Source organism: Echeneis naucrates, chromosome 1 (genome assembly GCF_900963305.1).
Source record: "Echeneis naucrates chromosome 1, fEcheNa1.1, whole genome shotgun sequence".
Taxonomy (NCBI): Eukaryota; Metazoa; Chordata; class Actinopteri; order Carangiformes; family Echeneidae; genus Echeneis; species Echeneis naucrates.
Genome location: NC_042511.1, coordinates 24,164,120 through 24,181,831, shown reverse-complemented (window position 1 = coordinate 24,181,831; position 17,712 = coordinate 24,164,120). Strand labels below are relative to the sequence as shown.

At 40.9% G+C, this 17,712-nt stretch overlaps 1 protein-coding gene across 1 annotated transcript; it reads right to left on the bottom strand.

The window, feature by feature from the left end:
• Positions 1 to 679: 679 nt before the first annotated feature.
• On the bottom strand, positions 680 to 17,218 carry cabp4 (calcium binding protein 4). The gene is made up of 7 exons (XM_029507417.1): positions 17,118 to 17,218; positions 16,589 to 16,721; positions 12,401 to 12,431; positions 11,916 to 12,059; positions 5,490 to 5,599; positions 4,354 to 4,501; positions 680 to 708 (listed from the first exon to the last, which is right to left on the bottom strand). The coding sequence occupies exons 1-7, from the start codon at positions 17,216 to 17,218 to the stop codon at positions 680 to 682; spliced, it is 696 nt and encodes a 231-aa protein (XP_029363277.1).
• Between the last annotated feature and the right edge of the window lie 494 nt (positions 17,219 to 17,712).

Here is a 17,712-nt window from a genome sequence, read left to right as displayed (position 1 = left end):
AGTGGCCTCCCAAGCTACCAGATCTGAATTCAGGAGAACACCTTTGGGATGTGGTGGAATGAAAGTGCTCTGCTGAAAAATATGCAGAACATGATGTGATTTACTGCTGTGAAGAGTCTAAGCTCGTTTACAGCAAAGTGTTCAGCGAGCGTACATCACCACACTGGAGCTGTCACCTTAGGGCAACCTCTCTCTTTGAAACACAACCAACCAATCAACAAACCAATACTAAGATGAAACAATAACATTTCAGTCCAAAAAACAAGAATAGACCATGTTCAGTAAGACCTTCATTAACAAATATTGATAAAGAAAATAGGTTTTCTTGACATTTCACTTGCATATGCCCACATAATTCTAAAATTATCATTGGGGTAAAAAAGCTGCAAAAGTATACAACAAATATTTAGCTTTGAAAAGTCTGTACATGTCTGAGCCACAAGGAGGCAACAGTGCAGCATTGTTATAATCCAGTTAAGTGTTTCATAACTCACCCTTTGCCCTCTGTACATTCTCAACTCAGTTTTTACTGTGAACGTGTGAACGTGTATTTTCTTTTACTAAAGCATGCTTTATTTTTTTTAGTCCAACGTTTATGTCACAGGAAAAGAACTCAGAGAAAGAGGCAGTCACAGTTCATCAATGCAGTGTAGTTTGCCCCATCTTCTTCCATCAGAGGTCATCGTGCTGAAAGCATCATAACAAACTCTGTGGAGGAGACAGACAGAAGCAGATCCACTGATGGTGTATAGTCACAGCACTATCAACCCACATTATAACCAAGTCCAGGGAAAATTCTAGTGGATGATTGTGGGGGGGGGGGCAAAGAAAAAGTAACGTAAAAAATTATACATGTGCTGCTGAATATTTTAATATGATATAATAATACCTGTTTTATTTTTTTACTTTGTCTGGTTGTCTGATCTGGGATTAAACCTGTTCCTACGCTCAAAAGGTTAATAACTGAAATATGCTAACTGATGGTTTCCTTGTTCTGTTCATCTCTTCTTGGAAGCAGCAATCTATCTGATTACCTCACATTACACTTGGATTCATCTGTTACCATGGATTCACTTGTCAGTCAAAACAGCTATGACACGTGCTGTCAATGAAATCCATCTGCAGATAGCTTGCGGTAGACTTCACTAAATCCATCCAATCAATCATTTCTTCCGTCTCTCATTGTCTTCCTGCAGCACTCGGCGCTAAAAGACCTGATTGTAGGTGTTGTTCTATTGATTCACCGAGCACTAAAGCTTAATTCCAGATTAACCCATTAACATTATCCTCTTGAGGTACTCCACTAACCATTTTCTAAAAAAAGAAGTAAATGAGGAGAGCAGCAATCCTGTTCCAGTCTGTATTTTCACAGCTCCGGTAGTGCCTGTGGATGATTGTAGGCTTTTCTGCATGGGCCTATACTGTACACATACACCCAAATGCTGCCCCAGGGGGTAATTGAAGAGACTGAGCATCATCTGCTTATCGATCCCTTGTAAGATTGATACACACATTCATACTGTACAGCAGTGACTGGAGGGTGCTATAACTCGACCATTGATAGTTTCAGGAGCATTTATATCCCTGTTCTGGATTTTATTAATGATCTGTGTTAAATTTTAATGGTATCCAAGTGCATAACCTGCAGATGTGCAGTGTATTCAACACAGGAATCAAAATTTAAGATTATGAGTATGATTGGACAGCTGAGACTGGTGAAGTAGGAACGCACTTTTAAACACTGTCTGTGTGTTGCAGCCTATAATCATACTAACATCCATCTGGAGTTGATGGTACTCGTAAAATAAATATAAATATTTATGTGTGTGCTTGTATGTCTGTGTGTATGTGTGTGCGTGTTCTGATTGTTCCCCATTGTGTTGTTTATTTGATGGTGAGGTATGGTAATGAAATTTCAGCAAAGTCCTTGAGCTGTCCAAAGCTGTGTGTTCCTTGTATGTAACGTGGCAGGTGTCCTGGCATGTGCATTGATTGGCTTAAAGCACTGCTGATTAGATTGGATTGGCCCTTCCAACCAACCCACCTTGACTCCTTTTCCATCTCACCCTATCCTCACCTTATTTGGTGTTGATTTTCTCCTCCTCTACGCTTTATTGTAAACCCATTGACTGACCCCTCTGCTTTGCCCTTCCTCTTGTTTTTGCTCCTTTTTTTTATTTGTCACAGATCCAGATGAGCTCAGAGAGCTCACTCTAATCACTCCATACCCTTCAGGCTCCAAACGTGAACGGATACGAACTGGATGTCGCTGATAAAGAACAAAGTTGATATGTTTTCCACATTTGTCGTGTTGATCGGTCAGGTTTGTATTCAAACTGTGTGGCTACGCTTTGATAGAGGTCCTCTCCAGTTTTAATGCCATACCTCGGCCAGGATTGCTTTTTCTTTGGCATTATTGCGGCAGGTGTGCATGCAATCAACGATCTTAATCTCAAAGGCATGCTGCAATATTCCACAATGGTAAAAGTCAGGGGGCAGCACAGCGGTGTAGTGGTTAGCACTGTTGCCCCGCACTAAGAAGGTTGTGGGTTCAGTTCCCTTTCTGTGTGGAGTTTGCACGTTCTCCCCGTGTCTGCGTGGGTTTCCTCCCACCGTCCAAAGATGGTGACTCTAAATTGAGTGGTTGTTGGTCTCTGTTTGTCTTTGTGTGTCAGCCCTGTGATGGACTGGCGACCTGTCCAGGGTGTACCCCGCCCCTAGCCCAATGTGAGCCCTGCGACCCGGATGGTCAAAGCCAGGGTCTTTAATCAGTATGACATCTGCACAGTGAGCTCAAACATTTGCTGGATGCCATTAAGCAGTGCAGTAATCTCAGCCACATTGGCCCGCTAACTACAACTACAACAACTGTGATCAAATTAACAAACGGCAGCTACCTCATTCAACCATAATAAAATATGGAAGCTATCAAAGGTGAAACTGAAACAGCATCCTGAACATCAAGGTTAAGTCTCTTTCTCATAAAACCCCCTTCAGTCACAACACTATCAATGATTCTTTTATTGTGATATTATTGTGACAAGATCTGATTAGGAAACGAAAGTATTGATACAAATATCTAAACTGCTCCAAACTACATTTTCCACACTTGCTTGGCAACCGTAACCGTAACGTGGCAGAGCAGATGTTGCCGCCAGCCCAGCTGTATAAATCTACTTCTGCCTCCCCTTGGCTAAAAGCTTTCCGTTAGCGGGCCAGCCGGCCGACAGAGGACGCTGTGAAACTTCACCGGCAGGTCGACCTCTGACTTCACCTGTGTACACATCAGTGTTGGGACCGAGCAGATTGTAAACGTCTTTATTTACTCACACGGAGGTACCTGCCGAACGACTGCCCACCGCCGAGCACATCCGGCCTCAGGAAGCCTCTTTCCCCAGCACATAAAGTTACAGCTGCAGGTACGTTATCAGTATTTATACGAATGCTGAGGGTGTGCCATTTTTAATGATTTATCACATAAAACACGTTTGATTTAAGTCATGCCTGCCTGTTCTCAGCAGCAGCAGCAGCAGGAAGTCAAAACTAAAAAGCAATCTTGTGCTCATATCGTCTCTTCCTCTCTAACCGTTCAAACAATATATCATTTATCTATAATTAATTACAATAAATTATTTTATATGTGCATTCATACATTAGCTATTTCAAATGTATATCATTTTTCTTCAAATTACTTTTAGCAATTGCTGTTCATGACTTTTTTAGGACCTACTTAAACTGTTTGTTGTTTCTTGGTCTTCGTCCATTTCAGCAACAGTTTTTGTTTTTGGTTTAATTTAGGGTTACTTTTGGTCAGCGAACTTTCAAACATTTATCCATATTTACCATATTCTGATTTTACTGGTTATCACAACCTATTATCTACGCCAACCGTTTTTTCTTTTCACTATTTCAACCATTAGTCGGTTACTGCAACGAATCAGCTAAATTATACTCTAAACAGCAAACCTAAACTGATGGCCTGCTTACTAAAGCCGATAACTCGAGTTATTTGATGCAGGCTTGTGTAAGGTTGTCATGCATATAACTCTACTATATTTCTATGCACTAGTGCACCTATGGTGTGCTATGTGAATCAGAAAGAGCTTAACTTTGTTTTGAAGGGCGTCTTTTAAAGCTTGCTAAAACTTATTTTTGTTCTGCTGATATTTTCAATTTATCATCTCAATCAAAGCAAATTTGGTTGTTTATATGGTAGTTTATTTTTCCACTGTTTACTGTCCCCCCCCCCCCCCCCCCCCAACTTTCATTGGCTGTCTAACTGCTTTCTAATTAGTTTAATTAAATGTTTTATTGCCATCCTTTTCCACATGTTACTTATGCCCAAGCACTCACCATCAAAGTCAATGTTGCCATCTTTATTGAGGTCAATGTCGCCAAGAATCTCTTCCAGCTCGCCTTTCTTCAGTTTCTCCCCCAGGAGAGTTTTCATGCCTTCCTTCAACTCATCAAATGTAATCTTTCCATCACCATCACAGTCAAACTATAATGTGTAGAATTAGTGGAGAGAAAAAAAGGTACTGTGAATTAGTAGATAGGTAAAGAAAATTATATGTAACACCAATGCAATACTTCTTTCTTGGTTAATAGGAGGTGAACACAGCAACAGCAATAGCAAGTGAGAGCATGATGATGATGAGAAAGACAGAAATAGTGGAGGAGAGTTATGAAGAGCATTATATTATAAAAGAAATGTAAAGATCATTCCTTTGTACAGCTTTTCAACAGTGACCTTTGGCTATCATCAAAATGTTACCTGCTACCAAAAACAGCTTGAGTGGCAGTCTTTCGGCAGGGCGAGGCTGAATCATGATGTGTCCAGTGTACAGATGAGGATGAGTTCACCGTATCTACATTCCTTCGGTAAGGGAACTATGCTGTGAAGTTGCAGTTTTCTGCTGTTACACAACAACCATCGGAAACCGATGACGATGTTATTTGATAAATGGCTGAACGCAGGTGCATGTGAAGCAGAAGACGCTGCATTTGTTTTGCTGGTTAGAGATTACAGCACAGTGGGGCTTGGCTCAGCAGGACAATCAAATCATTGCTTGTGTACTTCCCTCTCTACTGACGTCAAAAAGAGCAGCACAGTAGATGTTTCCTCCAGACTAATGAGGCTTTTGTAATATCTCATGTAAAGTGTGCATTGCTAATGAATAAAAATTCAAGAGATAAGACTAAGAAGAATAGAATATTGTGTAGAAGTTGGCTCTTTGGATGGTGGGAACACTGAATGAATACTTTATCATGATATGAAAAATGTCCTTTTCTCTTCAAACCCCTTTCTTGTGCATTCATAATAAGCTGGCCCTCTTCTCCAGACTTGTTTCAAGTAAGAGCCATACATTCTTGGCATTCTCTGAGGAATTGTGCTGTTACTCACTTCAAAGTACTGTCACACCAGCAGGTCACATTCATTTGCTAAGTGAGTTCGAATTCTTTACAGTTTCTATCTGGAAACGTCTTACCTGTTTGAAGGCGCTGCGGAGTTCTTTCAGCCCGACCATATGAGCTGTCTCAGCCAACATCCTTGGCCCCATTAGCTCACAGAAATCATCAAAGTCTACATGACCGTGCCCTGCAGAAAGACACAGAAGCAGATACAGACTTTCTGTACCTCCTGGAGTGTTTCACATATGGATGGTGTGTCTAATTACCTACCCGGTGGCAGTTGTGGCCCTATACATAAACTTGCTGTAACGGACATTTATAAATGGTCTGACAGTTGTCACTCGTGCAGCTTGTGAAATTGTAGTTCCCCTTGCCTGTCAGAGCTTTGGAATGAGTCACACTGCTGGCTGGCTGACAACATTAGTGTTTTTGTTTGATGTTACTGCAGATACAGTGCTTTAGCAGTGTTGGAAGAAAGAAGAAGGTAGTGGGTTCAGTGAGTTCCTCCCACCATCCAGAAACGTGCATGTTTAGGTTCATCGGTGACTCTAAATTGTCCGCAGGTGTAAGTGTGAGTGGTTGTTGGTCTTTGTCAGTCTGCGTATGTTGGCCCTGCGATGGATTGGTGACCTGTCCGAGGTGTACCCTGCCCAAACCCAATGTGAGCTGGGACTGGCTCCAGGCCCCCCGCCACCCGGAAACAGATAAGCGGTAGAAGATGAAGAACTCAAGTCATCCTTTAGCCAGAAATAAGATACTGAATATCTACAACACATAATATCTGTGTTCCTCTTTTCGCTGTTCTTATGCATTACTCCTTACTAACAGCTGGTTACATCATGCTTGCAATGAATAACTCGACCCAAAACAACTTTCACAGGTTGGGTCATGTGCAAGTTACAGTGTGCATTTGCCAATGGCAGAGAAAAAACAGCAAACAGATACCTTCGTGGCACTTTAGGAAGAAGATGATGATGATGATGACAAGCATGCTATCCTAACTGTCAAGAAGGCACCGGACCCCCCCAACCCCCTCCTCTACATTCCAGCTTGGTTCACCTGAAGATGCACAATGTCACCCCTTCTCTCTGACAAGATAGAAAGAAGGTTCAGAAAAATGTGTAAAAATCCAACAATATTCCTGCCATCATTTCTCTGGATTTTCCAGCAAATGACAACCAGCTCCACTCTCTTCCTGTGAGCAGGTCATTACTTGCCTCACAGAACGCAACCACCACTGTGCTGGTCAGACAGCCAGACCAGAGACACTATCAATATCATGCTTCTCTCTCTGTCCCTCCCCTCTAAGCTAATGAAATTGGCAAGGCCACAACAATGATTCTACCTTTCTTATCTGCCACAGTGGCGGTGCAGCCAAGGATCAGGATTACACATCACTGAGCCACGTAGCGTTGTGGTCAAAGCATTCCCAAGTGTCTCAGTGCCATGTAGCACGTGGACTCTGTGCCAGCCCCCTCAGCCTCTGCTTCTGCTGCTTGTTCTGAAGCTTTTGCAGAGTTTCAGACGCTGTTTCAGCAGCTTCAGAACATCCTTTTGCCTTTCTCATCTTGCTGCTGCGATGCTGTCGATGCACACTCTTCCCAAACAAATCTCTCATGAGATCTGGTTCATCACACACATCAGTCAAGATATTCACAAGTCTTCCCACAGATGGGTAGAAAATACCCAGAGCTCCCATTACACTACATAAACGTCAACCACACTACTAAAAGTGCTTAGTTTCACTGTTGTAAACGTGGTAGTGAGGACAGAGTTATTTAAATCACAAAACCTCTGTTCAGACCTGGCGTTAACATCCATCTCAGGTGATTCCAGGAACAGGTGTGAAAGCCCTCTACACACACTTGAGATCCAATCACTCAGACCACATTGAGTCATCCATATCATCCCTGTATGGATGACTCAATGTCAAATTCTGTTAGCAGTTACACAAACATATAATGGGTCACACTGAAGGTCCATCCACTCTTCTGTGCCAAGTCTTGTCATTGTAGAGATGAATGCAGTGGTCTATTTTTTGCTCCACCGGTAAACACTGTGCATTCTCTCTTATACTTCAGTCCACACACTGATAACTGAACCGTCTGTCGGATTGGTTACAAACAACACTATATATACACAACACATACAATATATTTTAAAGTCAGGTTTGAAATGACATATTACTAGCCTACCACCTGTGATAGGGTCACAGAAAATGTATGGTAATGCCACGTCTGGCCAGGACCCAAAGCAACGTTTACTCTGCTTGATTGCTGGAGATGGCAAAGGGCCACCTGCTGTAGGCTCATGAAAATCTGTTCTCTGTCAAAGCCGGATGCAGCGATCAGCCATAACATCAGGACCACTGACTGGTGAAGTGAGGAACGTTGATTGGGATGTGAGTGACTTTGGTAAATGTAAGTGCTTACATCACTGGGTCAGAGCATTTCCAAAAGTGGAGCTCTTGTGGGATATTCCCTGTCCAAGAATAGATAACCACTGAACCGGCAATAAGGTCGCAGGTGGCAAAGGCTCAGTGATGCATATGGGGAGTGAAGTCTGGCTTTTTTGGGCTGATCGAGTAGAAAAGCTACTGCAGTTTAAGAATGTGACATATTAATATTAGCTTCTGATTAAAAAGGTCTCAGAATAAAGTGAATTACAGTTTGTTTTCTTTGGAGCCTCTTAGCTGCAGAATGGTCAAAATATCCAGTCTGATCCACAGAGGGCCCATCTTGTAACTTATAGGACTTATTTACAGAAAAATGGTTTACAAATTGAATTACTTGTGATTAAAAATGGAAACGCTTAGGTTAAAATCTATGAATTGCATACTTTTAGGTAGCACTATGTACAGCATCGTAGCAAAAAGAACATTTCTGGATACCATCTTAGTTAATTTTTTTTCTTGCCTTTGGCATAATTTTAACTGTAAATGTACAGAAAAAAAACAGTGAATTTTTTAACCCCAACCCTTTATAGACATTAAACTCATCAGAAAACAATATGGAGTAAAAGCTTTAAAAATTCTGTTAGTAAGGTAGAAAAATGACTCGTATGCCTATGTCTTGCCTGTCCTGACTTAATTCCGTACTTGTCTGTGAAAACTTTGTGAATGTCCCTATAGCATAAAGCAATGTGCTCACCGTGCTACAATCAACCCAGTTAGAATTTATTTTGTTTTGTTTGATCTCCATGGATGTTCAAATAACAAACTAATATAATTGGGAAGGCTCATCTCATTAGTTTGACAAAAGACAGGCTTATTTGATAATGTAGATCAATAGGCTCGGTCGGTTTTCATTATCTGGGCCTTGGTGGATGTGAAACACAACTCAATAAAGCCACGCAGCCATTTCGTGGTTCAAAAATTGAATCATTGGTCTGAGTCTAGGACCGCTGAGAATGAGAATGAAACTTTGGTGAACTTGGTTTGTGTGGAGAGCCCTTTTATTGAATCATGAAACCAAAAGCTCAGTTAATCATCGAGCATTTAGAACAACGGTGGAAGCACTCTGAAATAAAAGACCACTCGTGTCAATTAATTGTCTTTAATACATGCCTCAAGGTGAGGTATGTTTTCTACACAACTGTCTTTACCCTTGTGGAACAACAATCTGTGGGGATTCCTGAAATCACCTTGCAGAATTTGTGGGACTCAACTGTGTCAGTCTATAATCACAATGTAGAAAGTATCCCAAAGGTATCAGCAGGAGTGTTACTATTTTTTAATTCATACTGGAAGTTGTAGAGGATATATGGAATTTATTTGTCACATTACAGCAGTGAACAGATGAAAAATTCGTATTGCACATCATTCATGATAAATTGTCCCAATGACCAACATAGCCCGCATGTTGTGTGTCTATATAGTTTGAAGCGTCACGTATTGTGTTTCATCTGTTTATTTAAATGATGGCATATTAACTGTATCATTAATATGTAATGTTCCATTTTTATGGCAGCCACATGACATTCCTAGCATCTTGACAGGAATTTAAAATTAGGCCGTTGTGGGCTTGAACAATGGCTGCTTGCGCTTCATAAGTTTGTGACCACTGTTGTGTCATATTTAGCTGTGCACATTTGTGCGAAGCCTGTTTATGATTAATACATCAACGACTCTCTATGTCCTGGTTTCAAGATTGTTGCTGTTGTCATTTTACCCATCTAATCATTCTTTACACATGGGACACCAAGTGAATCTAATCAACTAGCTACTAGGACAGAAGCCAGCTGCTTTGGTCCCCTGTGGACCTCCGCTGATAAACACTGACACAATGTACCAATTATGGTATAACTGTTCTGACCAAACACAGCTAATATCTTTCTGATTATCTGGTATTAGTTAAATTTGAAAAAAACAAACAAAAAAAAAGGCAATCTCAGGAGGAGTGCCAAAGGAATCTGCAGCTTCTGGCTGGTACACAGTGGAATGTGCATTGTGGTGGCTTATGGTGATGTGGTGTGTAAAAATACCATCCGTGTGTCTGCTGCCTCGCTGATACTGCCAGCCATTCTCTCTTTACAAAAGAGTTGGCAGGATGCCCGAATGTTGGATTTGTCGTTATTTTATATTCATTTCTGATTTATTTTTGATATGAAATGTCATAAGATGCTGTTGTCTCTACATAAAGCGTAGAGAGTTATTTATGTTTACATGTTTTGGTTTTTCTTAAGTTTGCCACATACACTCACTGGCCACTTTATTAGGTACACCTTGATGGTAAAAGGTTGGCTTTAGAACTGCCTTAATTCTTTGTGGCATACATTCAACAATGTGTTGGAAACATTCGTCAGAGATTTTGGTCCATATTGACATGATTGCATCTCGCAGTTGCTGCAGATTTTCATCTATGATCTGAATCTCCCGTTCCACCACATCCCAAAGGTGCTCTATTGGATTGAGATCTGGTGACTGCGGAGGCCATCGGAGTACAGTGAACTCCTCGTCATGTTCCGGAAACCAGGTTGAGATGATATGAGCTTTGTGACATGGTGCACTGCCCTGCTGGAAGTATCCAGCAGAAGATGGGCGCACTGCCCAGCAACAACACTCAGGTAGGCTGCAGCGTTTAAATGATGGGGCCCAAAGTGTGCCAAGAAAATATCCCCCACACCATTACACCACCACCTGCAGCCTGAACCATAGAAAGAAGGCAGGATGGATCCATGCTTCATGTTGTTTATGCCAAATTCTGACCCTACCATCTGAAATCGAGACTCGTCAGACCAGGCAACATTTTTCCAGTCTTCTATTGTCCAATTTTGATGAGGCTCACTTTCCTGTTCTTAGCTGACAGGGGTGGCACCTGGTGTGGTCTTCTGCTGCTGTAGCCTGTCTTCTTCAAGGTTCGACATGTTGTGCCTTCAGAGTAGTTATATGAGTTACTGTTGCCTTTCTATCATCTCGAACAGTCTAACCATTCTCCTCCGCCCTGTCACATCAACAAGGCATTTTTGTGCTTACTCTGCCACTCACTGGATATTTTCTCTTTTTTGGATCATTCTCTGTAAACACTAGAGATGGTTGTGCGTAAAAATCCCATTCATTCATTCATCTTCTATTGCTTATCCATTTATGAGTCATGAGGGGGTGCTGGAGCCAATCACAGCTCACACTGGGCAAAGGCGGGGTCCACCCTGGACAGGCTGCCAGTCCATCACAGGGCCCGCATACAGAGACAGACAGAGACAAACCACTCACATTCAGACTAATCAATTAACCTAAACATGCACGTTGTTGGACGGTGGGGGGAAACCGGAGTAACCGGAGGAAACCACGGAGGCACGGGGAGAATGTGCAAACTCCACACAGAAGAGCCCCAGGCCCAGGAACCAAACCTGCAACCTTCCTGTTGTGGGGCAAGAGCACAAACCGCTGTACTGCTGTGTCAGGTTTTTGTAACATGAAAATCAATTGTCTTCAGCTACGATGGAAAGAACTGTTACTGCCACACAGGAAAAAAAAGCAGTGTGATACATTTTCACAAATTACGACATTACACAATATGTGATAAGTTTGATGTGATCACTTATATTGTTATGACATGAAACATTTCACATTAGTATGTACAAAGTTCAAACTCATGTTTGAATGAGGGAACAGTGTTAGGGAGTAGAATTAGAATTCAACATGCTATAGGGATCAAACCCAGTGACTAGAACAGAAAAGAAAGTCAGGTCCTAACACACATCTCTACATACAGACTCACACTCATGCACCCTTGTGCCTGCAGTGTGAGGGCCATTAATCAGTCTGCTGAAATGTCTCAAATGTCCCTAACTTCAAAGACAAACATCAGGTCCTTCCAGACTCATGGGAAAGAACATGCACAAATACCGGCACACGTGCTCGTGCAACACAGACACATCACTCACGAATTACCTCGTGCTTCCTTCAGAAATTCCCATCAGTCATGCACACACGCTTTAACCACTGAAGGAGAATCTTGCACAAAACCATGCACACCCACATTACCAGGCAGAGAAATACGCACATTTCATTTTGATTTGCTGGATGATCTCGATGAGTTCCATTTCTGTCGGCATGTAACCCATGGTCCTCATGCAGTCTGCGATGTCCTTGTAATGGATGAAACCATCTGCATCGTAGTCAAATTCCTTAAAGGCCACCTCTAGCTCTGACAGACACACAAGTCACAGCAGTTGCAACAACGTGTTGAGTGGGGTACACAATTTTCCCGTAGAGTTAAACAGTGTGCGCACAGGTAATAATGCTTTCATCGAAGTAAACTCAGTTAGTTGATGACTCCAGCAAACAAAAGTGCAACCAGCTTTTAAGAACAGTAAGTTAAGATATTATACCTCTGAGTCATTGACAAACAACATTTCATAACAAATCTGACAAACATTCTATCTTGGAGAAAGCTCGACAGGAAAAAATGTCAATGCAATTGATGAAGCTTTGGAACACAGTCATTTATCATACATATGTGACATAATTAAACTAACAACATCTTACCATCTAACTCCTCTGGCATCAGCTCTCTTTCCTGCAAAACACAGAGAAAAAGTCAGTGGAATGAAGTATTAGACGATGGGATGTAAGATCAGGGTGGCTTTAAAAGAAGGGAATTCTCCAGAGAACGACCGCAGTAATAATCTGTTTTAACGTGCACATCATGCCAACACCACAGCATGCTGTGGGATTTCATCCAGTGACATGTCTTTCTAATTTGCATAATGACACACTACATGCCGTGCATGCACACCCACACACGTTGTGACAGAGTTTCACAAACCCAAAAGAATAGACAAACGAGAACCAAGACACAGATGTATGCACTTGCCTGCACACACACAAAAACGTGTAATTTGCATATAGCCTTGTGTGTATAATTGTGTGTTCATTATTCTCCGCCTTATTTTGACATTTGCTCAGGGTGTGCTCTCCCTGTTTTTCTCCGCCTCGATTTTCATGATTTTTTTTTATGGACATTGAAGTAGAGCATGGAGCTATGAAAAAAATCTCCACATTGTCCTCTAGCATAATGGCTGGCAGTAAATTGTAGGTGTGCTAAAGGCTAAAAATACTAATATGTTAATATATTCCACTGGTTGCAGATGTTCACATAAATCCACCATATAATATCTTGGCCATGTATGTGCTGATATTTTAGGAAAAAGTAATTGTGCATATCACACGCCTCAGTTCTGACTGACTTCACCACGCTTATGAAATTAAATTAAAATGAAATAAAATGAATTGAGCTTTAAAAGACAGCTTTACATTGTTGTCTGTATGATGCATGTTTTCATTCATTTCAATCATGCTTGGTGCCTCCAGCATCTTAACTGTAGAGCTGGGTATCAATGTGCAGTCCCTCCACTCAAACATCATCACATCCACAGAGAAATCAAGAGACATGCTTACTCCACCGAACTGGCATGGGCTAACAAAGCCTCACATATGGGAATATCGCTTGGCACAAAGATGCCTCCAGTGTGAGGATATTTATAACTTCAAAGAAACAAGACATACAAGCGTATAAAAGCTCTGATTTATTACAACTGCAACTGTGTACAACTCTGCTGTGGGCTTGTGTCCATGTGCTATATGAATCTAGGCTGTTGGAGTTTACCTTCCACACTGTATTTTAGGGGGAAATTTGATTCTTCAACAAATTTGTTTAATAACTCTTGCTTCTTTGTCGCAATAGATAAAAAAATTGCAACAAGGCGCCCAGAATATTCCCAATTCTAAGAATAAAGAAGAGAAGATGGGCAACCTTGGCTGTTAAAATAATTGACTTAGTCTGCTTCACATTTTGAAAGAGTGTGTTTCCTTTTGATCTATTAAGACTTGTTTTACTTTTGCACTCTTACATTTTTAAGTGGGACCTATGCACTTTTAATGAAGTGTCTATTTCCGTTACATTACTGCAATTTTTATTAAACAAACCGCTAGCCACCCTTCCTTTTTAAGTGAGAGATAAAAAGGCAAATCAGAGCAACACTGAAACAGAAACGTAGAGTGAAGTGCAGTATTTTCCCCTAATATGGCCTAATACATGTTGGCACTCTGGGTGGCTAATACATAAATCATACAAGGTCATCCTGTTCAAGTGAACAATAGCTGCAGGAAAAGATGAGGCGCCGCGGTTTATTTGGAAGCTGCTCAGCATGGAAGGTGTTCAAATGATTATTCACTGTATAATATTGCCAATACAATCTAAACACAAGTGCAATGGCAAGACGTAGGTGCATGAAAGGTTCTTAACATGTATGCTGTTTTTCAAACACTAATGCACTCATGATTTATATAAACCTTTTAAAACTGGTAATATGATTTTTAATGCAGCAGAATGGAAAAGCAGCTCTTTCCCTAGAAGGGCATATTTAGATGGCAAGGTCAACAGATTAATTGGATTTCATTTTTCATCCAGAAAGGATTAGACAGCATGCCACGCACACTCTTGATTTATCAGAACGAGCCCATTAACAGTTAATTTCATTCTGCCTGCCTTCACATGGCCCGTTGAGCAGCCTACTGTTTTGTAAGCATGACGCATGAACATATTTGAGAGGTGTACACTTGACCCACACACATGATGGTCCTCAGTCCCCACCATACAGTTAAAGCCCAGTATGCCCATAGTAGGCACACACTGATGGCCATAGGCTTCCACTGCAGCTCTGTCAGACATGTAAATACATCAGTTGCCCTTCTTTAGCTATTTGTCTGTCAGACTTCCATTTGGATCTAATGTGTGCTGACAGGGAACCTTGCCAAGGGTGTTATTAATACTTGTGTGTTGAGGCAGGGATTAGGAATGCTGCAGGATGGATGGTTTCTCTGTTGGAGAAAAACACAAAACAGGGCATCCTCTACCCCGTCATAATGATAAACGCCTTTACCTGGCGACTTGTAAATTTAAGGCAATGACTGTCACAGTGTAATAAGGCATATCACTCACAGCAGGTGAGGTAGTAAATTAGAGCGGGTGTGGAAAGGGAGTCTGTAGTAACCCAAGGCCATTATGAAACAGTTTGCATTTTCCATAAACTGCATTTAAAATTGTCCCAGTAGGCATTAAGGAATCTAGTGATGAAACATCATCAAAAGGTTCAGAGGCTCGCAACATCGCTTGGCCTGGATTTCTCAGTTATCTTTTACAATAAATCACTGTGATCAAGGCATTTATGGAAAAGCCTCTGGCTCTGGTTTGTATTAGGGCATCAGCATAGTAGCAGTAATGATAGATGTTACTATTCCTGTTCTTATTATAATTTAAAAAGGATTTTGACGTGCCAAATAAAATCAAATTGTCATCATCATACTTTGAAATAAAAGGCTATTATGGATTTTTTAAAATTGCTGAAAATATGTATATATTGTATATATGTATATATATGGAACATATTGTGCTGTATATTATTGTATGACAATATAAAAAAAAGTCATTACTGTAAAACAGGAGATATTTAGGAGATATTTATTTTTATTTGAGTGATATGTTTTCTTACTTTGATGTGTCATGATTATTGACTCACCAAGGACAGTAATCTCATTCACGAATGCACAATCTTTGTGTTCAGAGATATAGAATATGTCTGAAATCTTGTTCTGTCAAATGCAAAACTCTGAGTGACAAGTATATTTTAACCTGTTTTTAAATAAGGCTCATTAATCAGTGCTGCCAAAGACCTGTATATTTTATAGAGTTAAATATATATTGGTTTTCACATGCAAACTCTGTGGCAGCTGCCACTGAGATGGATCATTTTGGCTCATTTCCAAAATATTCTGGTGCCCTTTCTGGGCTCATGGTATCAGATATGAGCAGAGCCAATACGCAACGCGTGCCAAGCAGTGCATTAGTGGAAGCCAGTGCTTGTGAAGTGGAATTATTAGAGTGACTTCTTTAAAAAGATGCCCTTTGTTGGAGTTTGAGGTAACATCACACAGCCATGATCAAGTGGTTTCAAGTTGGGTGATGATTTTTAATTTCTACTGACTTTTGGTCTGTTCCACTTCAGCACTTACTGGTTGGCAAACAGGGCATTCATTGTTGGATATTACAGCCCACTGCACAGCCAGTGTCACATTTAAGTCAATGTAATCCTATTTACCAGATACCGCAACTTTTGATTCCCTCTTCTTTACACACATATACAGATAGGTTTCCAATGTAAAAAAAAAAATAAGTGAATAAAGAAACCAAAGAATGTGTCTTGATTTTCACAATAATAATAATTAGAATTTCACTGTAGCAGTTTATTTTGGCAGTATCTATACCTGGCTGTTGTTTTCATCTGAAGGACTGACAGCCAACCACAGAGCTGTATCTCCTGTGCATTTATTGGTTGATAAACTGTTTTATCTTTTAATTTTATGAAACTCTTGGATAACTTCACAGCTGTCAGCGCTTGTTGTTATGTTATCTATCTCAGAGTGCTTTGTTTCTCTACAAATGCCAGCAGTCACTTTATGTCTGCATTTCTTGATAATTTTACTTAGAATTGTGTGCCAGTGTAATTTGTTTCCGTAGATGCAAAGAGGCCAGTTTGGCTTTGTTTTTTTCCTGCAACAGAATGACAGATAGTGTAGAGACAAGGCTTTTATGAAATCAAAAGCTTGAAAATGCAATTCTGTGCTTTTTTGGTATAACCAACAGGCGGCTGTGATGCCAAACTTGTTTGGACTGACCTGCCCAAAGAGTTTATTGAGGTAGGAGATGTATGCGGCTGCCACTGCTGAGCTGTTGCTGAGGCTCCTTTTACTGCGCCTACGAGTGTCCTCTTCAACAGAGCCCTTCCCCTTGGGGGCCTGTGACTTTGAGCTGTGAAGTGTGCATAGGCAAGAAGTGTTGAGAGCTGCCCACACCAAAGCCAGGTCTACAAACCCCCTCTAACGTACATTAGCTAGCACATTAAGTGCCTTTCGGGTGATATTCTTAGAAAGGTGTTACTCCATCTAGTTCTCCTTGAAATAATTGCTCAGCTTGAGGGAAATGATGTAAAATTGTCGACAAACCAATCATCTGAGATCAAGGGTAACAGCAGTCACCAGAAAAAAGGAGGGAAGGAAATGTCTTTTGTAAGGACAATTTTGAGATACTGAAGGCTTGTTTTGTTGCTGATGTACAAATCAATGACACTAATTGGGAGCAGAGATCTACACAACCCACTCCCCTCGTTTTAATCAATGTTGATTAGAAACAGAGAATGATGATAACCAGAATTTCTTGGAGAGGCTGAGCTGAAGGGCTTTGTTTTTGAATCTCCCAGTGGCCGGGGATCTGCCAGCTGCTGCACCCCTCCCTCCTCGTGGAGACATGCTACGAAAGAAAGAGAATTAATTAGTCTAAAGTGCATTAAATGTCTTGCAATTAAAATAAACACTTCCCTTTTCCCTCCATCCTACAGTAAAAATCAGCAACTCTGAGCTGCTCGAGTTGTTATTTAGACAGAGCACCCAGTTGGACAGCTTTGCTCTGACTCGGACTGCTGATCGACAGCAGCAGCAAAGGGGGAAAATGTCACGAATGTCTAAATGTTTAAGGACCAAATCATCCAGAAACAGAAAATGTGAAATGGTACAAAATATTTCCAAAGCGAGTAGACCACCTGCAGTCAGTTGGTCTTTTTTTATATAGTTTGGCAGCTTTCTATTTTACAAGAAGATAAATGCAGCGACTGATCTATTGATTATGTTACAGTCCATAACTTTTGATTTTACAAAAATGTGTTTGCAAACAATCCACCACTAAGCTTTTCGTTCACTTGAAACTTTGTGTCGATTCACAAACAATTTTCTCCACAATTTTCCGT